The 26,271-nt window shown below is 36.7% G+C and overlaps 1 protein-coding gene across 3 annotated transcripts in view; it reads right to left on the bottom strand.

Annotated features, from left to right (window-relative positions):
- Window positions 1-26,271, bottom strand: part of LOC128655893 (embryonic protein UVS.2-like) — a 116,339-nt gene that overhangs the window by 16,980 nt on the left and 73,088 nt on the right. For all 3 annotated transcript variants that reach the window (XM_053709484.1, XM_053709483.1, XM_053709485.1), the window contains 3 exons: window positions 18,312-18,430; window positions 14,100-14,322; window positions 1,466-1,540 (listed from right to left, as the gene is read on the bottom strand). In XM_053709484.1, coding sequence (XP_053565459.1) covers window positions 1,466-1,540; window positions 14,100-14,322; window positions 18,312-18,430 — 417 coding nt within the window. The remainder of the gene's footprint in view (window positions 1-1,465; window positions 1,541-14,099; window positions 14,323-18,311; window positions 18,431-26,271) is intronic.

Raw genomic sequence — 26,271 nt, 5'->3', positions numbered from 1 at the left:
GTGTGTGTGTTGGTTTGAGTGTATATGTATGAGTATGTGTTTGAGTGTGTGTGTCAGTGTATATGTGTGTGTGTGTGTGTATGTCTCCTGTCTCTGCAATTTTTTTATAAACATGGGACTAGTGGAAAGTGGAACTTTCCAGCCATGCCTATAACTTGAAAAAAATAAAAAATAAATTGAGTGCCTACTACATCCTAGTCTTGTTAGCTGGATCAATTGGATGACAAAGTGTGCAGTAGCCATGCATTTTAATTGGGATTTGTGGTGTGGGCAAAGGTGCATAAAAATGTTTTGAAAGGGGCATATCTGGACCACTAAGTTATACAAGTTCCCTGAGCCAATGGTTGCCAGTCCTCCTCTGTTCCCAGCAGCATAACTGTTTCATGCACAAAGACACAGAATCAGTCAGGGTGGGACAGGAAGATAACTCTAACTTCCTTCCCACTTATTTCACAATTGTGCATAAACATTGGTTACATGCAGGCATGCCTAGTAAGGGGGTGACCAGGCTAGTGCGTTGATATATTAGTCAGTAATATTACTATTGGGGGGGCGTCATTTAATTCTCAGACCAAGGCAGCACAATGTCTTGAGCCAGCCCTGAGGGGGGGGGGGGGGGGGGTTGTGAGTGAAAGAAGTAAAATATAAAGCAGTGAAAGAGAGAAGGCAGACGAGAGAACATCAGAATCAATTGAGACTGCACAAAACTAAAGTCAACACTTGAAAAAAAAGAAAAAAAAAGTACTATCAAAAGAAATGCAGCTTCAAAACTAACATTCCAGTAAAAGCTATTTGACAGACAAAGATGTACAAGATTTCTGCATTATGAAATTGTATGCTAAAATATAGTAATAAACATAAATTACTGAGTGCATTTGAAAATCTGAAGTGCCAAACTTGCCTTATGGCATAAATAAGTAATGATGGTGTTAATTCTACAAAATGATCTCTTGCATGTATTAAACAATGATTTTTTTATGTAAAGCAGACATCAACAATAAAATGGAGTTGGTGACTAAATTAGCTAAGAAATCAGGTGGTGACTCTCTAATAGATGCCACATAATTAATTAATTAAAAGAGATTATATGCAATTCCGTCTCAAAAGTGACTGTAATTTATATTCCAGGGGTCTGGATACACAGGATGCATCAGCAAATAAAAGCCTGGTAAGTAAACATGATAAGTACACAACATTCTATTTTTTACGCTTACATTCACAGGTACACACTTTTAAATGTTATGTTATATTTACACAACTATTTATGTATTAGAGGTTATGTACACTTTACCCCATCCAACACCACTGTCAACACATGAAGAATCTCATTCTCAACTAAAGATATGAATTGCAAATCAAATTATGTACAGACATTGAACCTCTACATTACAATTGACAATGGGCTGCTAATCAGAGGATACGTTGGAGGAGAATACATTAATTACACAGCAAGGCTCACTCTTACCAAAATAAAAACTGGTATTCCTCTTCATATTGTCAAAGAAAGGATAAGTCATGAGACCTCCTCCATCCACCTGGACTATTCAAAAGAAAATGCAATGTTAATCATACTTAATCATACTTCATTACTACAATTCTAACCTATTCAAACCCATCCATTACCAGAAAGATTATTGAATTAAAGGGACAGTCAACACAAGAATTTCTGTTGTTTAAAAAGATTCCCCAGATTTGCATAACCAACACAGTTATAATAATATACGTTTTACCTCTGTGATTACCGTGTATCTAAGTGTAATATCTCTTTAAGTAGAACCTCCCATCAACTGCTCAACACTATTTAAAGCTCACCTTTCCACTTACAAATTGCCTGTTAATTGAAGTGTATGTCAAGCACACTTCTCTATCCTGCTTATACTCGCAGGTTACTTTCCTTTTCAGGTCAAAGCAAGAAATTGTTATCTCAACTTTAACTTCTGATTCTCTTCAATCTGGATTACAATCAAGACAAGTTGTTTATCTTATTTCTACAGAAATCTTTCTTACAAGTTATCAGTTTGAACTCTCTGTTTGTTTGTCTCCTCGCTTCACCGATAGCCGGAAGTAAGTCACGCTCACACGCCGCGGTCTCACAAACCGCTCGAGTCTCTTCCAGGTAAGACGCTCTCTCCTGTTTTTCCTACAGCATCGGTTTGAATCGGATTAAGGTAAATTGCACCCTGACTGTATTTTATGCATACGAACTGTGCCAACAATTTACCGCATAAAACTGCTCTCATCTTCACTGATGTATGTTGAACTGAATCATCAATCATTTTCAAGCTAACTAAAAGTTAAGTGTAATACCGCTTAAAGGATATTGTAAATATAACTTTTATTTTGGTGTGTGAGTGTGTGAAGATGAATGGATGAACGGAGACTCAGAGGATAATAACTAAGATACAATTTATCTAATTGAAGTTATACTCGCTATCTAAACTAAAGCTCTTTTATATGATCATGCTACAAACTTTAGTTCAGAATTGAGGTGTAACCCCAGGCGCCTACCCTAAGGAGGCTAGGTGAATAAAACTGTAAAAATAGAATTTGAACTTCAGTGTTGTCTAAAAAATGTGTTTTAATACATAAATTAAAAATTTTTTAGAATGAATATATTATAGATAAAAACAAGTAAACATACAATGCTTCATGGATCCATGATAAATAACAAATGGAATAAAATAGAAATAGAATAAAACAGTAAAATATAAAAACAATACAATAATACTTGGGCAATGCTTTACAATACAATAGTATACAGTAGCAGCGATGAAGAAATAATTGCGGACAATATTTCGTCTAATATCTGACATCCTGAAACTAAGACCTCTATTTTGAAGATCGTCTAATAAAAGAAATCCCTTAGAAGATCAATATCAAATAACACCATTACATTAGGATTAATACAATCCTTATATCCAAATAGTACGATGAAACATTCACACTCCTATAATCAGAGCATTGACATAGCCCATAAACACACCAATAGCAAGGCAGGATTAGGCAAACCCACTTTTCAGAACCAACCAAAGGCGCCAACCCGAGGCCGTGACGTCATGACCAATCAGGTCGGTCCGATCACGGGCCTATTTTTAGCAGTCTAAATAAACCCAAAATAGTAAGGAATGAAGTAAACTATATACAACCCCACTCCTATAGAAATATATTACCTAATTCGAGTACACGATCTATACAAACTGATCGTAAAAATTACCTAGACCGGAAGTGACGTCACGTAACCCACGGAGATACTAGGAAGGGGCTAATAATAATAAAAAAAAACCTTTAACAACAAATGTTAAGCTTAGGAAGTAATCTACTATTGCTTTACACTAAAACAAGAGAACTACACATATATTAAGAAATACCTAGCCCCAAAAAAGAAATTTAATACGGCAAACCGGAAGTAAACATCAAATTACTTCCGGTCATATAACCTATATTAGGCTACCACTTATTAACTAAAACCAGTCTTGAGAAAGGCCTAGCACGGGCCGAAACGCGTTGACCAGCACTGGTAAGCCTTATTTCATTATTTGCTGAACATTTAGGACAATCTACACTATATTTTTTTCTTCTCTCTCCACAGGTTATTGTTTTTTGTTTTTTATTCAAAAATCGTTTTTTTGCACTTATCCTATTTGATTTGAAGATCTTTTGTTTGAAGATAAGGATTTTGAAGAATATTGGAGCACTCACATTTTACTTTTACACACCATTTTCTTTTGAGACACTTTCTACACATAAGTTGGTATTATTCGTATTGATTTTGGAACAGTTTGGATACAACAATTTTTTTCACTAAAAAATTTTTTCACTGTGATTTGGGAATTTTAGCCACTGGACCAATTAGGATTATTTTTTAAACTTTCATTTGAGACTTTCACCTTTATTATCACACACCTTCATTAAACATATTTTGGATTTTATATTTTTTGGACTACACTTTTTTGGAATATATTTTTTGGAATATTTTTTGGAATATATTTTTTGAATTTATCTTGAGGAGTTTTTTCACATTTTCCACTTTTTTCTCTTCTTAATTTATTTATCTTGAAATTCCCTTAGAGAATTTGTACCAATATTGTCCGCAATTATTTCTTCATCGCTGCTACTGTATACTATTGTATTGTAAAGCATTGCCCAAGTATTATTGTATTGTTTTTATATTTTACTGTTTTATTCTATTTCTATTTTATTCCATTTGTTATTTATCATGGATCCATGAAGCATTGTATGTTTACTTGTTTTTATCTGTAATATATTCATTCTAAAAAAATTTTAATTTATGTATTAAAACACATTTTTTAGACAACACTGAAGTTCAAATTCTATTTTTACAGTTTTATTCACCTAGCCTCCTTAGGGTAGGCACCTGGGGTTACACCTCAATTCTTTTCTCTTACATTGGGTACTAGCTAGGAATACCCCTCCCCAGGCACATAGGTTGTTATTAGGCGCTGAGGTCAATCTTCTCTAATTTGACAAACTTTAGTTCAGAAAAGGCATATTACTCAGAACATGCTATCAAGTTTCTGATAATATCAACTATTTTTTGAACAATAAGCTCACCGTATTTGATCTCTTTTACACAGAAATAGTATCAGAGACAATATACAAAAGAGCAACAAACACAACTCTTTACAAAAGTAACAAGTGTGTTACAGAATTAACAGGCCTCAAACTCTGCTAAGTAACAGTTCCACCATGGATGCACAAGAGGTTCAAAATGAAATTACCAATATTAACAAAAAATTAGACTACCTCGCCCATGGTTTAACTGAAGTACAAACAGAGAACACTGCATTAAAAGCATTGATTAAAGAATGTTTAACCCCTAAAGAGCTGGAGTTACCCGAGCCTCAGATTCAGCCTCCAACTCCATTTTCTGGAAAACGTGCTACTTTCAGAGATTTTAAAAATGCTTGTAACTTACTTTACTCTCTTAAACCCAGAACCTATCATACCGAGAGAATAAAAGTCTGTACCACCATATCATACTTAGTGGGTGAACCCAGGACCTGGGCCAACAGATTATTTGAGGCAAATGATCCTATAATGAATTCTTTACAGGAATTTTTTTCTGCCATGTCCACCTTATATGAGGACGCTGATACTCAGATTAATGCAGAATCCAAATTACGTGCCTTAAGACAAGGGAAGAGGACCGTTGAGGAATACATAACGGACTTCCAGATGTGGGCCTCAGATTCCCAGTGGAATCAGATAAGCCTCAGAAACCAATTTAGGTTAGGCTTATCTGAAGGATTAAAAGATGAATTATCACGTCTAGAAATGCCTGAGACTTTATCAGGGCTCACTAAATTATGTATTACTTTGGACAGACGTCTAAGGGAGAGAAAGGCAGAAAGAATGGCGAGTGACAGTGTTCCAAGACGATCATATCCTGCACAAACCTCACAAGAAAAATCCCATACCAACCCTGTACCTATGGAGATTGGGACTATTAGGGGACCACTTAACCCAGAAGAAAAAATAAGGAGAAGATTATCTAACCTCTGCCTGTACTGCGCACACAAAGAACATTCCGTTAGTACTTGTCCTTTATTATCAAAACAAAAGAAGGGTAAGATACATCACATAAAACAGTTACATAAATCTATTAAGACACAACAGTTAACTATACCTCTCTCCTTACAGTGGGATCAACACCATCTACAGACTGAAGGATTACTTGACTCTGGGGCGACGGGTGTATATATTAATACTGATTTTGTTGTTCAAAATAAAATTCCCACAGTGTGCAAAGCAAACCCAGTTTTTGTAAAATTAATTGATGGAACCTTAGTAAAACACGGACCAATCACTCACCATACCATACCACTCTTAATGGGTACTATTGGGGGACATACGGAATATTTATCTTTTGATATATTACCTATAGCTAACCATTCAATTATATTAGGGTATACTTGGTTGAAGACACATAACCCTGAAATAGATTGGAGTCAAGACACTGTACGTCTTACTTCTAGTTATTGTAAAACCACCTGTTATCCTCACTGTAACATAGCTACAATGGAACAGAGTGTACCATTGGTTTATCAGGATCTGGGAGATGTATTCGATTTAAGGGAAGCAGAAAATTTGCCTCCCCATAGGACATTTGATTGTCCAATAGATATTATACCAGACTCACAGATACCACATGGGAAAATATTCCCAATGAATCAAAAAGAATTACATGATTTACGAACGTATTTAGACGAAAACCTCAGAAAGGGATTCATATCTCACTCTACTTCACCAGCAGCTGCTGGGATGTTTTTCGTTAAAAACAAAGATGGAACATTACGCCCCATTATTGATTATCGAGCTTTAAACAAAATAACGATAAAAAATCGGTACCCTTTACCTTTAATTCCTGAATTACTGGAAAGACTAACTGGTGCCACGATTTTGACAAAACTCGACTTAAAAGGGGCTTACAACTTAATCCGTATAAAAGAGGGTGATGAATGGAAGACCGCATTTCGCACCAGATACGGATTATACCAGTATAACGTTATGCCGTTTGGATTATGCAATGCTCCAGCAACATTTCAGCATTTCATAAATGAAATTTTCCATGACCTCATCGATATCTGTGTAATCATCTATCTGGATGATATCCTAATTTACTCAAAGAATTTAAAAGACCATGAAAAACATGTTCGTTGGGTCTTGACAAGGTTAAGACAAAACAAACTCTACGCTAAATTAGAAAAATGTATTTTCCATGTGTCTGAAATTAAATTCTTAGGTTATATTCTAAAGCCCAATAAGATTGAAATGGATCCACAAAAGATCCAAGCAATTATCAATTGGCCCAGGCCCACAACTCTACGCACACTCCAGAAATTTCTGGGGTTTGCAAATTTTTATAGGAAATTTATCAAAGATTTCTCTTCAGTGGTAAAACCACTCACTCAATTAACTAGTAATAAACGGAAATTTCTTTGGAACAATGAGACTCAAGAAGCTTTTATTAAGCTAAAAGACCTTTTCACTACCGCACCTGTCTTAGCCCTACCGGACTATAACCAAACTTTTATTCTAGAAGTGGATGCATCTAATTCAGGGATTGGTGCTGTATTGTCACAGCAAAACGTCATAACAAAACAGATCCATCCTATAGCTTACTACTCTAAGACTTTCCTACCTGCAGAAAGAAATTATAGTGTCGGTGATAAGGAATTATTAGCGATAAAATGTGCTCTAGAACATTGGAGACACTTATTAGAAGGAACCAAAGAACCATTTTTGGTATATACTGATCATAAAAATTTACAATATCTGAAAACTAATAAGACCCTCTCATCTCGTCAGGTTCGATGGGCTTTATTTATGGACCGATTCAACTTTCAGATAACCTACCGGCCTGGAACAGCCAATGCCAAAGCAGACGCTTTGTCACGACAATACGAAAATAACTTAACAGCAATTGAACCAACTCTAGTAATACCAGAAGAAAAATTCTTAGGATCACTCACAAACCTAGAGAAAGACATACTTTCAGCATTAACAACAGAGATAACCATACCTCAAGATTGCATTAAAGATGAAACCACAGGTTTACTTTATCATAAAGGAAGACTTTATATCCCACAAAAATTACGTAAACTCATATTATCATACACACATGATAACATGCTATCAGGTCATACCGGAATTCAAAAGACCACCGAATTGACCCGACGTTATTTTTGGTGGCCACAGATGGAAAAGGTCATAACAGATTACATAACAGGTTGTGATATTTGTGCAAGGAACAAGTTAGAACACAAGAAACCCATTGGATACTTAACCTCCCTACCTATTCCTGATAGACCATGGTCAGTCATATCCATGGATTTCATTGTTGAGTTACCTCCATCTCAACAATATAATACGATATTTGTAGTAGTTGATCAGTTGACCAAACTAGCACATTTTACTCCACTTAAAGCTCTACCCAATGCTATGATAACTGCTAAGACTTTCATCAGTTCTATAGTCAGATTACATGGTTTACCAACAACCATAATAAGTGACCGGGGCACTCAATTTACCTCCGCATTTTGGAGATCTATATGTAAGTTGTTAAAAATAGATGCAAGATATTCAACAGCGTTTCACCCTCAGACTAATGGGTTAACAGAGCGTCTCAACCAAACATTAGAACAATATCTTAGATGCTACATTACGCACTTACAGGATGACTGGGTCACTCTCCTTCCTATGGCAGAATTTGCATACAATAATTCCATCTCTTCTTCAATAAAAATGACTCCATTTTTTGCCACTTATGGATACAACCCTACCTCCATAACAATCACTAACACAACAGTTAATTCCCCGAGCGCTACCACTTTTGCAAATAACTTACAAGACAGGTTAAAGATTCTAAAGACTCACCTAGCTGAAGCCAAGGACAGACAAAAATTTTACTATGATCAAAGACGACGACAAACACCTGACTATAAAATAGGTGACCAAGTCCTTTTATCCACAAAGCACTTACGGCTACAGACACCAAGTAAAAAGTTAGCTAACCAATTTATAGGACCTTTCATTATTGACAAAATCATAAATCCTAATGCAGTGAGACTTCACCTACCAACACATTATCGAATACACAATACATTTCATGTCTCTCTTATAAAACCTTATATATCAGATCATGAAAGATTAAAACTAACTCCTCCACCCCCTACATTTCTTGATAACCAAGAGGAATTTGAAGTGGAAAAGATATTGGATTCTCGAATCAGGAGGAAAAGATTGGAATATCTGATACAATGGAGAGGTTATGGTCCTGAGGAGAATTCCTGGCAACCTCAGTCTGCGGTTCATGCATCTGACCTTGTTAAACGTTTCCATCGTCGCTATCCTTCCAAACCTCATCCAGGTTCTCCAGGGGTGCTCCCTTAACGGGGGGGAGATGTAATATCTCTTTAAGTAGAACCTCCCATCAACTGCTCAACACTATTTAAAGCTCACCTTTCCACTTACAAATTGTCTGTTAATTGAAGTGTATGTCAAGCACACTTCTCTATCCTGCTTATACTCGCAGGTTACTTTCCTTTTCAGGTCAAAGCAAGAAATTGTTATCTCAACTTTAACTTCTGATTCTCTTCAATCTGGATTACAATCAAGACAAGTTGTTTATCTTATTTCTACAGAAATCTTTCTTACAAGTTATCAGTTTGAACTCTCTGTTTGTTTGTCTCCTCGCTTCACCGATAACCGGAAGTAAGTCACGCTCACACGCCGCGGTCTCACAAACTGCTCGAGTCTCTTCCAGGTAAGACGCTCTCTCCTGTTTTTCCTACAGCATCGGTTTGAATCGGATTAAGGTAAATTGCACCCTGACTGTATTTTATGCATACGAACTGTGCCAACAATTTACCGCATAAAACTGCTCTCATCTTCACTGATGTATGTTGAACTGAATCATCAATCATTTTCAAGCTAACTAAAAGCTAAGTGTAATACCGCTTAAAGGATATTGTAAATATAACTTTTATTTTGGTGTGTGAGTGTGTGAAGATGAATGGATGAACGGAGACTCAGAGGATAATAACTAAGATACAATTTATCTAATTGAAGTTATACTCGCTATCTAAACTAAAGCTCTTTTATATGATCATGCTACAAACCCTCTTTAGTTCAGAAAAGGCATATTACTCAGAACATGCTATCAAGTTTCTGATAATATCAACTATTTTTTGAACAATAAGCTCACCGTATTTGATCTCTTTTACACAGAAATATTATCAGAGACAATATACAAAAGAGCAACAAACACAACTCTTTACAAAAGTAACAAGTGTGTTACACTAAGCCTCTGCAAACTGCCCCCCTATTTCAGTTATTTTGACAGACTTGCATTTTAGCCAATCAATTAAATGTGATCTATCTAGTGGTGAAAAACAGTTAAAATGCATTCAGATTAGAGGCGGCCTTTAAGGTCTAAGAAATTAGCATATGAGCCTACCTAGGTTTAGCTTTCAACTAAGAATACCAAGAGAACAAAGTAAAAGTTGTGATAAAAGTAAAATGGAAAGTTGTTTAAAATGACATGCCCTATTTGAATCATAAAAGTTTATTTTGGAATTGACTTTCCCTTTAATAAACATATATTAGTAATGTATATATTTATTTAAAAGGTCAAAGTATAATGTATTCCTCTCACATAAATAAGTCACCTAAATTAACTCAGATAAAGCAATTGTTTTTATCAAAGACCCCAATCCCAATATTATTGCTGCAGCATCCCCTGGAGATATACCTGTATCAATGCCTTTATGTATACTGAAACATTGCCAGCTTCGATTACTTTAATTAATCTGAGAAGGTAAGTATCTGTCAGAGAGCTTGAGGGGAAGAAAAAATAATATGGTCATTCATAAATTAATCTCGGCTTTGTTATAGAGATGAACTATTAAAGGGACAGTCTACTTTAATTTTTTATTGTTTAAAAAGATGGATAATACTTTTATTACCCATTGTCCAGTTTTGCATAAACAACACTGTTATATGGATATGTCATTGCTTTTTACAAACATGCTGGCTAATTAGTGCTGGTTCATGCATAACTCCATGGGAGTGAGCACATAGTTATCTATATGGCACATGTTAACTAACACTATCTGGATAAGAGGTGGCCTGTATGGGGCTTAGAAACAGGCATGCATCCAGTGCTTTCCAAACTGTGTGTCGGGACACACTAGTGTGTCGGCAGTAGTGTGTAGGTGTGTCCCTGCTTCAGCACAATTTTTTTTTAAATTACATTTTTTTAAATAGTTTTTTGGTTTCTGTTTTTCCACCTGCCTGCTACACAACACATGGTTGACACGTGATTGATCCTAGTGGGTCACAGATCATCTTAACCAATGGGCACAGCTCAGTGGGAACTGAAACTTACCATTGGCTGATTTGGCGGCACATTGGCTCCTGACTGCATGTGTAGTCTCCTTAATTGGCTCGTGACTGCAAGTGTAGCCAGTGAGTGGGACAGCAGTGTGTTTGCAGCATGGGCAGTAGTCAGTCGGACTCACAGAGCTCTGAGGGTGGCAGCTAAAACGCTGAGCTGAAGTCAGAAGTCAGTGGGATTTTTTTTGCAGCTAGCTCCCAGTAGTGCATTGCTGCTCCTGCTCTTGATATATGGATAGGAAATGGAAGCTTAAAAATGCTTGATGATGAAATGTGAATGTCTTTATCTAATATTCCACCAATTATTCTGAAACTGTGTTCATCCCATCAACCTCATACATCCCATTAAAATAGTAAGTAGCTATTGGTGTTATTAAACTTTTTTTAATTCTTGCCCATACTTACTGTTACTTGTAAATAAATTTAGTTATTATATAATTCATGTATGTGTCTGTATCTCTTAAAACAAGTTAGTTTAACCTCCTTTTTGCTAGTATAACTGAATTACTGTGTCGCGAAATGATGTAGGTCTAAAAAGTGTGTCACCAACATGAAAAGTTTGGAAAGCTCTGATTTAGAGGTTTAGAGGTTATAAAGTATATTGATTAGACATGTGCAATCCGGTTCGGTCCGAATCGAAATTCGGACGAATTTTGTCAAATTCGGAATTCGGATCGATTTGAATTTCCGAATTGCGGCAGTGCCAAATCTACCGAATAAATCCTAATCGATTCGAATTTATTCTGATGGATTCGGATGGCCATGTATTACACTAGTATTGTACAGTATACTAGTGTAATACACAGCACATCCCACTTAACAGTGCCGAAATTCCGAAAATCCGAATCGATCGAACCGAATCGAACCAAATCGAACCAAACCGAACCGAATTTCACACGATTCCGAAAGAATCCGAATGAATCCAAAACGAATTCATTCGATTTCTTCCGAATTCAAATCGATCCAAACCGAAATTCGAATCGGTACGAATCGATCCGAACCGAACCGAACCAAATTTTTCGCGGCTGCACATGTCTAATATTGATATAACAATGTTGGTTGAGCAAAGCTGAGTAATAAGTAGTAAAGGTATTAGCTATTTTTTTAAAACATTAAACAAATCTAGTAGACTGTCCCTTTAATGTCTATACAGCTTGATTTAAAAAAAGACATTTTTCCTATGAAATATTTTGACATTGTATTAATTCATTTCTGTAATATTTGTAAATGGCCCATTATGAACATGCTATTCAAGTGGATAAAGAGACCAGTGTCCTTTAACTGACAAACAGGTTTGTTAAGTAGTTAAAAGAACAATAAAAGTACTAAAAAGACCCCCCCCCCCCCCATCAGACTTACCCCTAATGTCTTCTTTGATGAGACTTCAGAAATCCTCATTTAAAAATATCCATAGTGAAAATGATCTTTTCAATTATAGGCAGATTATAGGCAATTATAGGCAAGTGCTAAACAGAGGGCTAACACATGCACTCCTGACACGCTAACGTAAAAACAGAGCAATATTATTCATATTATTCACATAACAATGATTGGAACAACATATAAATAAAGTTTCACCATGCCTTCTAAGCAGATAAAGTTCAAGTGTACATTTTTTTTCTAATTACTCTATAGCAATATAATGCCTGGAAGTGACATGTTAACATGATATCTATGTCATTCAGGGGAGAGTACGGAACCATGATAAGTAAAACCAAAGGTTTACTCAATTATGCATCTGGTCCTTGTTTGTGTCACACTGCAAGGAGATTTAGATGTGTCAGCTTATAGGTTTGTGCTAATTCTGTATCCTCAACCTGCAAATTAGAACCCTAGAAGGCTTTGAGTCTTGCGTAGCTAAAATTAGCCTGGGAAGGTTTTACTTCAGGATACATCACTAAACTGGACCAGTCCATATCACAAGCGGAGAGCTTTTGAATATCAGGCCCTGAGTATTGTAATAAATAGAGATGTGCATTTAAGATTAGGACAAGTGCAAATTCATCCAAATGTTGCTGATTCATCGAGTTGTTATAAATACGAACATTCAAATACATTATCGGACAAAACGGACGAAAAGCGAATGGTTGCTTGACAAAATCAATTTGTTCATTTGTTCATGCTGTTCAGCGTCCCAAAAAAGTGCAAGAATGGGGAAAAGCAGTTATATTGTTTGGTTAATCAGCTACTTTGTTTGTAATGATGTACAGGGGGTCTTACCATTAATGTGTCCCTCTTCCCCTGTTTAATCCTCCCTTACTATTACTAATAACTGATGTTAGGGACAGACACTAAGGGCTGGATTTTAGTCATACAGGAGTTGTACATTCTTTTAACATTGAAAAATAAGTTATTTTAATTGTTTCATTCCTAAAATGTAAGATTTTTATTAATATTAATTGCCTATATTATCTGTTCCCATTGGAAACAGCAGCAATGAATCCGAATCCAATATTCATATGAACTGAATATCTGAATGATCGACATTCGGACAAACCAAATGTTTAAAAGAAATCAGAAACAAATCTTTCGGACAATTTTTTTTTTGCTGTGCACATATTTAGTAATAAAGAAGATAAGGAGTTTGCGTAAACGTTTAGACGGATAAGATAATTAAATATTCTATCCATGCAAAATGTTAGATTCTAGTGCTTCAAAGAAGTAAAAATTATTTGCTTTCACCATGGTCAAGGGATAGCATTTGAGAAATCAAAAGTGCTGCCAAAATATACCTGAAAAGTTTGTCTGATTTGAATACTGATGTCAAATTGTCAAATTGAAAAGTTTAAGTCCAATAGGTTAGTATGGTATTTTTAAATGGATTACAATGGCTTTGAATTTTAAAATATCCAAGAAAAACATGCAAGGAATTCAATGTGATCGTTTTGTGTTTTAGTTCTGTCACTGTTTGGTCTAAATAAATAACATTTTGTGTCCTGTCATTACTTACTTGAAAGTTTCTTTGCGCATGAATATGTGGATAATTTTTGAATAATGTATTTTAATTAGACATGAAGACAAAATTATGCATTCCTTCTTCTTGTTACTTGGCTGATATGTGACAGTATAGAAATCCCCAGCCATTTTGAGTTTGTTATCATTGCTATAAACTATGACGCAACGTAACAACTGTTTCACTTAATAAGCACATTTTGTAGGGAGTGCAATATAGAAAAACCTACCAAATATATATGAAGCTTGAAATCCGTTCCCCTGGGTGGAGTAATCACTGTGGAATTGAAGCAACATGTAATTTCCTGTGCTGTTCACTGAGAAGTCATACAGGGGGCCACAGTATGTCCCTAATAAAGGGGAATCAGATGTATCTCCATCAAAGATCTTTAGGTTGTCATTTTTGCAGTTTGCACTCAACTCAATAGAAATTTTTTGAATTATCAATGATATCTGTGGAAGAGTCAAATAATGCTTTTACCATTATGAACATACAGAATACTCTATTTACATTAGCATTTAGCTGTAATGAAGAACGTGCTTAATAATCCAAAAAAAAACAGACTTCCAGACAATAACACTTACCAACTTATATAGTGATTGTTAATATTAAAGGGACATTAAACACTAAGAGGCTGAATTATCAAGCCGTCAACTATGCTGCATTCGCCAGGACCAATACGCTCGCCTAACATCGCCTAACATCGCGGCCGCGAACCTGAAAACAAACTCCATATTTATAAAAAAAGCCGGCAAAAAGCCACGCACCAAGTACGGGGCGATGAGCAGCAGACTGTTGTTAACTAACAGTCAACAATCTCGCTGCTATTTGGCTTTTTCCCAACTTTTTTATACCCTGTCACTAAACACTGCCACTATACAAAAATGTTTAACCCCTATCCTGCTGCTCCCGGAGCCCACCGCAACTTTAATAAAGCTATTAAACCCTATCCCGTCACTCCTGGACCCCTCCACAACCAAATAAATGTATTAACCCATATCCCGCTGCTCCCGGACCCCTCCACAACTAAATAAATGTATTAACCCCTATCCCGCCGCTCCCGGAGCCCACCACCACTAAAAAAATGTATTAACCCCTAAACCCCTGGCCTACCACATCACTACCACTAACTAAACCTATTAACCCCTAAACCGCAAGCCCCCCACATCGCCATAAACTAAATTAAGCTATTAACCCCTGAACCTAACAACCCGCTAACTTTACATTATAATTACCTCATCCCTATCTTATAATAAATTTAAACTTACCTTTAGAATTAAATTAAACTATATTAAACTATTAATTAACCTACCCTATCTATTATCCTACATTTACATTAAACAATATTAAACTACTAATTAACCTACCCTATTATAAAATTACATTAAACTATATTAAACTATTAATTAACCCTCCCTAACCCTCCCTACAATTACATTAAACTACAAATTAAATTAACTATATTACATATTTAAAAACCTAGCCCTACTCAAATTATTTAAATTTACAATTAAAAATTACTAAGTTACAAAAAATAAAAAACACTAAGTTACAAAAAATAAAAAACACTAAGTTACTAAAAAAACAAACCACAGTATCAAAAATAAAAATCAATTACACCTAATCTAATAGCCCTATAAAAATAAAAAAGACCCCGCAAAATAAAATAAAAACTAGCCTACAATAAACTACCAATGGCCCATAAAAGGGCTTTTTACGGGGCATTGCCCCAAAGAAATCAGCTCTTTTACCTGTAAAGAAAAATACAAAACACCCCCCCAACAGTAAAACCCACCACCCACACAACCAACCCCCCCATATAAAACCCTATCTAAAAAACCTAAGCTCCCTATTGCCCTGAAGTCTTCATCCAAGCGGGCAGAAGTCTTCATCCAGACAGCATCTTCTATCTTCATCCATCCGGTGAGAAGCGGCTCCATCTTCAAGACATCCGGCGCGGAGCATCCTCTTCTTACGATGGTCAATGAAGAATGAAGTTTTCCTTTAAGGTACGTCATCCAAGAAGGCGTCCCTTACATTCCGATTAGCTGATAGAATTCTATCAGCCAATAGGAATTAAAGGGGAAAAAATTCTATTGACTGATTGGAATAGCCAATAGAATGCAAGCTCAATCCTATTGGCTGATTGGATCAGCCAATAGGATGAAAGCTCACTCCTATTGGCTGATTGCAACAGCCAATAGAATTTTTCACCTTTATTTCTTATTGGCTGATAGAATTCTATCAGCCAATCGGAATGTAAGGGACGCCATCTTGGATGACATACCTTAAAGAGAAACTTCATTCTTCGTTGACCATCGTAAGAAGAGGATGCTCCGTGCCGGGTGTCTTGAGAATGGAGCCGCTCCACACCGGATGGATGAAGATAGAAGATGCCGTCTGGATGAAGACTGTTCCGATCAGCCAATCGGATTGAACTTGAATCTGATTGGCTGATTCAATCAGCCAATCAGATTTTTTTAACTTAATTCCGATTAGCTGATAGAATCCTATCAGCCAATCGGAATTCGGCGGACGCCATCTTGGATGACGTCATTTAAAGGTACCTCATTCCAAGTTCAGTAGTCGGCCAGGATGGATGCTCCGCAGCGGCGGAGCGAAGAAAGAAGATTGAAGATGCCTCCGGAAGAATGAAGACTTTGCTGCCGCTTGGAGGAAGACGTCGCCGGAGGAAGAATTCTTCTTTGCCTCTTGGAGGAAGACATCGCCGGAGGAAGAATTCTTCTTTGCCGCTTGGAGGAAGACATCGCCCGGATCGGATCAGGAGTTCGGCCCGGTGTGGTGAAGACAAGGTAGGGAGATCTTCAGGGGGGTAGTGTTAGGCTTTTTTAAGGGGGGTTTGGGTGGTTTTAGAATAGGGGTATGTGGGTGGTGGGTTGTAATGGGGGGGGGGGGGGTATTGTATTTGTATGCAAAAGAGCTGAATTTTTTGGGGCATGCCCCACAAAAGGCCCTTTTAAGGGCTGGTAAGGTAAAGAGCTTTGAAATTTGTTTAATTTAGAATAGGGCAGGGAATTTTTTTTATTTTGGGGGTTTATTATTTTATTAGGGGGCTTAGAATAGGTGCAATTAGCTTAAAAATCTTGTAATCTTTTTTTATTTTTTGTAATTTAGTGTTTGTTTTTTTTTGTAATTTAGTTTAGTTAATTTAATTGTATTTTTAGATAGATGTTTGTAGTTTATTTAATTTATTGATAGTGTAGGTGTATTTGTAACTTAGGTTAGGATTTATTTTACAGGTAATTGGGTAATTATTTTAACTAGGTAGATATTAAATAGTTAATAACTATTTAATACCTATTATACCTAGTTAAAATAATTAACAATTTACCTGTAAAATAAATAATAACCCTAACATAGCTACAATGTAATTATTAATTATATTGTAGCTATCTTAGGGTTTATTTTATAGGTAAGTATTTAGATTTAAATAGGAATATTTTAGTTTATAAATGAATTAGATTAATTTAATATAAATTTAGTTAGGGGTGTTAGGGTTAGATAGAGTTAATATAGTTAATATAAATACTATAGTAACTATATTAACTATATTAACCCTAATATAATTAGGGTTAATATAGTTAATATATATAATGTAATACCTATATTAACTATAATATACTTAGGGTTAATATAGATAATATAGCTGGCGGCGGGGTAGGTAGATTAAATAAGGGGTTAATCATTTTAATAGAGATGGCGGCGGTGTAAGGGGCTTACATTAGGGGTTAATAATATTAATATAGCTGGCGGCGGTATAGGGGGATTAGATTAGGGGTTAATAATTTTTATATAGGTGGCGGCGGTGTAAGGGGTCAGATTAGGGGATAGATAAGGTAGATGACAGCGGTGTAAGGGGTTCTAATTAGGGGATAGATAAGGTAGATGGCGGCGGTTTTAGGGGCTCACAGTAGGGGGTTAGTTTATGTAGATGGCGGCGGGGTCCGGGAGCGGCGGTTTAGGGGTTAATAACTTTATTAGGGATTTCGGGGGGGATCACGGTTGACAGGTAGATAGACATTGCGCATGCGTTAGGTGTTAGGTTTATTTTAGCAGCCAGTTTAGGGAGTTACGGGGCTCCAATAGTCAGCGTAAGGCTTCTTACGGCTGCTTTTTGTGGCGAGGTGAAAATGGAGTAAGTTTTCTCCATTTTCGCCACGTAACTCCTTACGCTGCATATTGGATACCAAACTGCGCGGGTTTGGTATACCTGCCTATAGCCCAAAAAACTACGGGCGACGGCAGAAATATACGCGCGTAACTTCTAGGTTACGCCGTATATGTGATACCAAACCCGCGCAAATATTGGAGTCGCCGGCTTTTGCGGGCGACGATTTTTATCGGATGGACCCCCAAGTATTCCTAGTAAATAACCCAGGTACCATTATAGTACTATGGTATACATGTTTATAGTACTCACCCAGTATCCTGATGGAGCAGCGATAATCCAAACGCAGTCTATTAATGAGGGATATTTCTTGGGATATCCTGGAGATGTGAACTTACCAAACGGAGCGTTAAAGACTTCTCCACAACTTACTAAAAGGAAAATACAGTCAATTTAAATAAATATTAAAGATTAATCATATTACATTACACTAAATAATTGTTGTTAATTTATGCATCAGTACATTTTTGCTAAAAAATGTTTTAAGGTGATGAAATGTTCAAAATGTTTCTATCAAGTATCTTAAAAACAAGGCAGTTAAACACGTTAAAATAATTTTCTGCCTAAAAAAAATTAAATTGTAATGGACAAGTATATATTTGTGTACAACAATACTTAAGTATCTATTGCTAACTGAGAGCCATATTACAAATGGCACGCTAACTGTAAGCGACATTGGCTTTATCGCATCGTAAGTAGCGCACATATTACAAGTTGAAAGTAGACCCATTCGCTCAAGCACAATTAAATTTAACACATGTTGGGATAACGCGACTTTAGAGCTTTGGTTAACTGTTACGCAGGTCACAAAACACATCAAAATTACATTAAAAAGTACAGTTACACTATCTAATAAAGATTATTAAAATAAAATTGCACAAAAGATATGCGGTCTCAGGTGTTAGAAACATTTTTACTGCAAAGGGCTTTAACAGAGATACATACAAATACATGTCTAAATAAATATATATATATATATATATATATATATATATATATATATATATAACATAATTTATGTAAGAACTTACCTGATAAATTCATTTCTTTCATATTAGCAAGAGTCCATGAGCTAGTGACGTATGGGATATACATTCCTACCGGGAGGGGCAAAGTTTCCCAAACCTCAAAATGCCTATAAATACACCCCTCACCACACCCACAATTCAGTTTAACGAATAGCCAAGAAGTGGGGTGATAAAAAAGTGCGAAAGCATATAAAATAAGGAATTGGAATAATTGTGCTTTATACAAAATCATAACCACCACAAAAAAAGGGCGGGCCTCATGGACTCTTGCTAATATGAAAGAAATGAATTTATCAGGTAAGTTCTTACATAAATTATGTTTTCTTTCATGTAATTAGCAAGAGTCCATGAGCTAGTGACGTATGGGATAATGATTACCCAAGATGTGGATCTTTCCACACAAGAGTCACTAGAGAGGGAGGGATAAAATAAAGACAGCCAATTCCTGCTGAAAATAATCCACACCCAAAATAAAGTTTAATGAAAAACATAAGCAGAAGATTCAAACTGAAACCGCTGCCTGAAGTACTTTTCTACCAAAAACTGCTTCAGAAGAAGAAAATATATCAAAATGGTAGAATTTAGTAAAAGTATGCAAAGAGGACCAAGTTGCTGCTTTGCAAATCTGATCAACCGAAGCTTCATTCCTAAACGCCCAGGAAGTAGAAACTGACCTAGTAGAATGAGCTGTAATCCTCTGAGGCGGAGTTTTACCCGACTCAACATAGGCAAGATGAATTAAAGATTTCAACCAATATGCCAAAGAAATGGCAGAAGCTTTCTGGCCTTTTCTAGCACCGGAAAAAATAACAAATAGACTAGAAGTCTTTCGGAAAGACTTAGTAGCTTCAACATAATATTTCAAAGCTCTAACAACATCCAAAGAATGCAACGATTTCTCCTTAGAATTCTTAGGATTAGGACATAATGAAGGAACCACAATTTCTCTACTAATGTTGTTGGAATTCACAACTTTAGGTAAAAATTCAAAAGAAGTTCGCAACACCGCCTTATCCTGATGAAAAATCAGAAAAGGAGACTCACAAGAAAGAGCAGATAATTCAGAAACTCTTCTGGCAGAAGAGATGGCCAAAAGGAACAAAACTTTCCAAGAAAGTAATTTAATGTCCAATGAATGCATAGGTTCAAACGGAGGAGCTTGAAGAGCTCCCAGAACCAAATTCAAACTCCAAGGAGGAGAAATTGACTTAATGACAGGTTTTATACGAACCAAAGCTTGTACAAAACAATGAATATCAGGAAGAATAGCAATCTTTCTGTGAAAAAGAACAGAAAGAGCAGAGATTTGACCTTTCAAGGAACTTGCGGACAAACCCTTATCTAAACCATCCTGAAGAAACTGTAAAATTCTCGGTATTCTAAAAGAATGCCAAGAAAAATGATGAGAAAGACACCAAGAAATATAAGTCTTCCAGACTCTATAATATATCTCTCTAGATACAGATTTACGAGCCTGTAACATAGTATTAATCACAGAGTCAGAGAAACCTCTTTGACCAAGAATCAAACGTTCAATCTCCATACCTTTAAATTTAAGGATTTCAGATCCTGATGGAAAAAAGGACCTTGTGACAGAAGGTCTGGTCTTAACGGAAGAGTCCACGGTTGGCAAGAGCCCATCCGGACAAGATCCGCATACCAAAACCTGTGAGGCCATGCCGGAGCTACCAGCAGAACAAACGAGCATTCCTTCAGAATCTTGGAGATTACTCTTGGAAGAAGAACTAGAGGCGGAAAGATATAAGCAGGATGATACTTCCAAGGAAGTGATAATGCATCCACTGCCTCCGCCTGAGGATCCCTGGATCTGGACAGATACCTGGGAAGTTTCTTGTTTAGATGAGACGCCATCAGATCTATTTCTGGAAGTTCCCACATTTGAACAATCTGAATAAATACCTCTGGGTGAAGAGACCATTCGCCCGGATGCAACGTTTGGCGACTGAGATAATCCGCTTCCCAATTGTCTATACCTGGGATATGAACCGCAGAGATTAGACAGGAGCTGGATTCCGCCCAAACCAAAATTCGAGATACTTCTTTCATAGCCAGAGGACTGTGAGTCCCTCCTTGATGATTGATGTATGCCACAGTTGTGACATTGTCTGTCTGAAAACAAATGAACAATTCTCTCTTCAGAAGAGGCCAAAACTGAAGAGCTCTGAAAATTGCACGGAGTTCCAAAATATTGATCGGTAATCTCACCTCCTGAGATTCCCAAACTCCTTGTGCCATCAGAGATCCCCACACAGCTCCCCAACCTGTGAGACTTGCATCTGTTGAAATTACAGTCCAGGTCGGAAACACAAAAGAAGCCCCCTGAATTAAACGATGGTGATCTGTCCACCACGTTAGAGAGTGTCGAACAATCGGTTTTAAAGATATTAATTGAGATATCTTTGTGTAATCCTTGCACCATTGATTCAGCATACAGAGCTGAAGAGGTCTCATGTGAAAACGAGCAAAGGGGATCGCGTCCGATGCAGCAGTCATAAGACCTAGAATTTCCATGCATAAGGCTACCGAAGGGAATGATTGTGACTGAAGGTTTCGACAAGCTGAAATCAATTTTAGACGTCTCTTGTCTGTTAAAGACAGAGTCATGGACACTGAATCTATCTGGAAACCCAGAAAAGTTACCCTTGTCTGAGGAATCAATGAACTTTTTGGTAAATTGATCCTCCAACCATGATCTTGAAGAAACAACGCAAGTCGATTCGTATGAGATTCTGCTAAATGTAAAGACTGAGCAAGTACCAAGATATCGTCCAAATAAGGAAATACCACAATACCCTGTTCTCTGATTACAGACAGAAGGGCACCGAGAACCTTTGTAAAAATTCTTGGAGCTGTAGCTAGGCCAAACGGCAGAGCCACAAACTGGTAATGCTTGTCCAGAAAAGAGAATCTCAGGAACTGATAATGATCTGGATTAATCGGAATATGCAGATATGCATCCTGTAAATCTATTGTGGACATATAATGCCCTTGCTGAACAAAAGGCAAGATAGTCCTTATAGTTACCATCTTGAACGTTGGTATCCTTACATAACGATTCAATATTTTTAGATCCAGAACTGGTCTGAAGGAATTCTCCTTCTTTGGTACAATGAAGAGATTTGAATAAAACCCCATCCCCTGTTCCGGAACTGGAACTGGCATAATTACTCCAGCCAACTCTAGATCTGAAACACAATTCAGAAATGCTTGAGCTTTCACTGGATTTACTGGGACACGGGAGAGAAAAAATCTCTTTGCAGGAGGTCTCATCTTGAAACCAATTCTGTACCCTTCTGAAACAATGTTTTGAATCCAAAGATTGTGAACAGAATTGATCCAAATTTCTTTGAAAAAACGTAACCTGCCCCCTACCAGCTGAGCTGGAATGAGGGCCGCACCTTCATGTGGACTTAGAAGCAGGCTTTGCCTTTCTAGCAGGCTTGGATTTATTCCAGACCGGAGATGGTTTCCAAACTGAAACTGCTCCTGAGGATGAAGGATTAGGCTTTTGTTCTTTGTTGAAGCGAAAGGAACGAAAACGATTATTAGCCCTGTTTTTACCCTTAGATTTTTTATCCTGTGGTAAAAAAGTTCCTTTCCCACCAGTAACAGTTGAGATAATAGAATCCAACTGAGAACCAAATAATTTGTTACCCTGGAAAGAAATGGAAAGTAGAGTTGATTTAGAAGCCATATCAGCATTCCAAGTCTTAAGCCATAAAGCTCTTCTAGCTAAAATAGCTAGAGACATAAACCTGACATCAACTCTGATAATATCAAAAATTGCATCACAGATAAAATTATTAGCATGCTGAAGAAGAATAATAATATCATGAGAATCATGATCTGTTACTTGTTGCGCTAAAGTTTCCAACCAAAAAGTTGAAGCTGCAGCAACATCAGCCAATGATATAGCAGGTCTAAGAAGATTACCTGAACACAGATAAGCTTTTCTTAGAAAGGATTCAATTTTCCTATCTAAAGGATCCTTAAACGAAGTACCATCTGACGTAGGAATAGTAGTACGTTTAGCAAGGGTAGAAATAGCCCCATCAACTTTAGGGATTTTGTCCCAAAATTCTAATCTGTCAGACGGCACAGGATATAATTGCTTAAAACGTTTAGAAGGAGTAAATGAATTACCCAATTTATCCCATTCTTTGGAAATTACTGCAGAAATAGCATTAGGAACAGGAAAAACTTCTGGAATAACCACAGGAGATTTAAATACCTTATCTAAACGTTTAGAATTAGTATCAAGAGGACCAGAATCCTCTATTTCTAAAGCAATTAGTACTTCTTTAAGTAAAGAACGAATAAATTCCATTTTAAATAAATATGAAGATTTATCAGCATCAATCTCTGAGACAGAATCCTCTGAACCAGAAGAGTCATCAGAATCAGAATGATGATGTTCATTTAAAAATTCATCTGTAGGGAGAGAAGTTTTAAAAGATTTTTTACGTTTACTAGAAGGAGAAATAACAGACATAGCCTTCTTTATGGATTCAGAAACAAAATCTCTTATGTTATCAGGAACATTCTGCACCTTAGATGTTGAAGGAACTGCAACAGGCAATGGTACTTTACTAAAGGAAATATTATCTGCATTAACAAGTTTGTCATGACAATTAATACAAACAACAGCCGGAGGAATAGCTACCAAAAATTTACAGCAGATACACTTCGCTTTGGTAGATCCAGCACTAGACAGCGATTTTCCTGTAGTATCTTCTGACTCAGATGCAACGTGAGACATCTTGCAATATGTAAGAGAAAAAACAACATATAAAGCAAAATTGATCAAATTCCTTAAATGACAGTTTCAGGAATGGGAAAAAATGCCAAAGAACAAGCTTCTAGCAACCAGAAGCAATGAAAAAAAGAGACTGAAATAATGTGGAGACAAAAGCGACGCCCATATTTTTTTAGCGCCAAATCAGACGCCCACATTATTTGGCGCCTAAATGCTTTTGGCGGCAAAAATGACGCCACATCCGGAACGCCGACATTTTTGGCGCAAAATAACGTCAAAAAATGACGCAACTTCCGGTGACACGTATGACGCCGGAAACGGAAAATAATTTTTTGCGCCAAAAAAGTCAGCGCCAAGAATGACGCAATAAAATGAAGCATTTTCAGCCCCCGCGAGCCTAACAGCCCACAGGGAAAAAAGAGTCAAATTTTTGAAGGTAAGAAAAAATTGATTAATTCAAGTGCATTATCCCAAATATGAAACTGACTGTCTGAAAAATAAGGAATGTTGAACATTCTGAGTCAAGGCAAATAAATATTTGAATACATATATTTAGAACTTTATAAACAAAGTGCCCAACCATAGCTTAGAGTGTCACAGAAAATAAGATTTACTTACCCCAGGACACTCATCTACATGTTTGTAGAAAGCCAAATCAGTACTGAAACGAGAATCAGCAGAGGTAATGGTATATATGAGTATATCGTCGATCTGAAAAGGGAGGTAAGAGATGAATCTCTACGACCGATAACAGAGAACCTATGAAATAGACCCCGTAGAAGGAGATCACTGAATTCAAATAGGCAATACTCTCCTCACATCCCTCTGACATTCACTGCACGCTGAGAGGAAAACCGGGCTCCAACTTGCTGCGGAGCGCATATCAACGTAGAATCTAGCACAAACTTACTTCACCACCTCCATCGGAGGCAAAGTTTGTAAAACTGAATTGTGGGTGTGGTGAGGGGTGTATTTATAGGCATTTTGAGGTTTGGGAAACTTTGCCCCTCCTGGTAGGAATGTATATCCCATACGTCACTAGCTCATGGACTCTTGCTAATTACATGAAAGAAATATATATATATATATATATATGTGAGTATGTGTGTGTGTATATATATGTATTTACAGACGTATATACTCATATAAGCACATAAATACATATGTACACATATATAGACGTATATATAAGTCAAGTAGCTGAAAACACGTAAAAACATTTTTTTTTTTAAATAAAGGTTTATACTGTATTAGTGTAAATATTTTACATGCCAATGTTCTTCAGTTCACCGCTTTGACTATAACTCTTATGTGTAGCTTAAAGGGATAGATCATGCCTTTACTACCCATTTCCCAGCTTTGCATAACCAACATTGTTATATTGATATACGATAAACCTTGCACAACAGCCAGATAGTTTTAGTTTATGTGTACCACATGGACAACATTGTGCTCACTCCCATTGAGAATGATAATGGTTACACAAGAACCAGCACTGATTGGCTAAAATGCAAAATAGTAAAAAGCTTACCCCCCCCCCAAAACAAACAACAACAAAAAAACACTGAGATTAGGTTAAAGAGTAATCCTAGGCAATTTCAAAAGCGTGCATGTATCTTGGAAGCAGCGTTTTCAACAATGCTTATAGCGATGTTATGCATAGTTGCAAACTGCTGCTATAGACAAAGGATGCCATGAGAACAAAGCATATTTGATAATAAAAGTAACTTTAAGAACAATTTATTGTATTCAAAGCATTGTATTCAAGGCACCCTTTTAATTAGACTGGACTCTGTCTCTCTCCCATTCCCAAAATGAGGTTGATTTCTGCTGCTGCCTCTTGTTTAAGAAGGTTTTCTATAGCCAATACTGCAGTACTTACATTTTTAGTATAGGTGGCATTTTGCATCTGACAAAATAAAGGTAAATATATGTAAACAATTGATTAGACTTAGCAAGTAAAATGGATCTTTGGGAACACATTAATGTGAGAAATGTTACAGTTTTCTGTCCCCTTAAAGAGTAAACATGAGTAAGAGGAAACTGAGACTAATTATATTATCTTAAAACATGTAGGGCAAGACTAAAAGTGGTGCACTTACAGTTACGCGCTTTCCCTCCCCTCACACTTTTTTTAAACCATTGATTTATATGGGGGAATATGTTAATGCGGTCACGATATTCTACCTTCAGCTTTTTCGGCGCATTGGGTTTGGGCACGAGTGAAACCTTTTTCCTTTCAATTTCTAATGCACGCGGAGTTAACGCACAAGCGGAAGCATTAAATACCACTTAACTCATAGGGGCCTACTTATCAAGCCGTCAACTGTGCTGCATTCCTCGGCACCAATACGCTCGCCTGACATTGCCTAACTTTGCTGCAGCGGACCTGAATACGCTCTCCATA

The sequence above is a fragment of the Bombina bombina genome, chromosome 4, assembly GCF_027579735.1.
Source record: "Bombina bombina isolate aBomBom1 chromosome 4, aBomBom1.pri, whole genome shotgun sequence".
NCBI classification, from domain to species: domain Eukaryota; kingdom Metazoa; phylum Chordata; class Amphibia; order Anura; family Bombinatoridae; genus Bombina; species Bombina bombina.
This window is presented reverse-complemented; position numbering and strand designations above follow the sequence as displayed.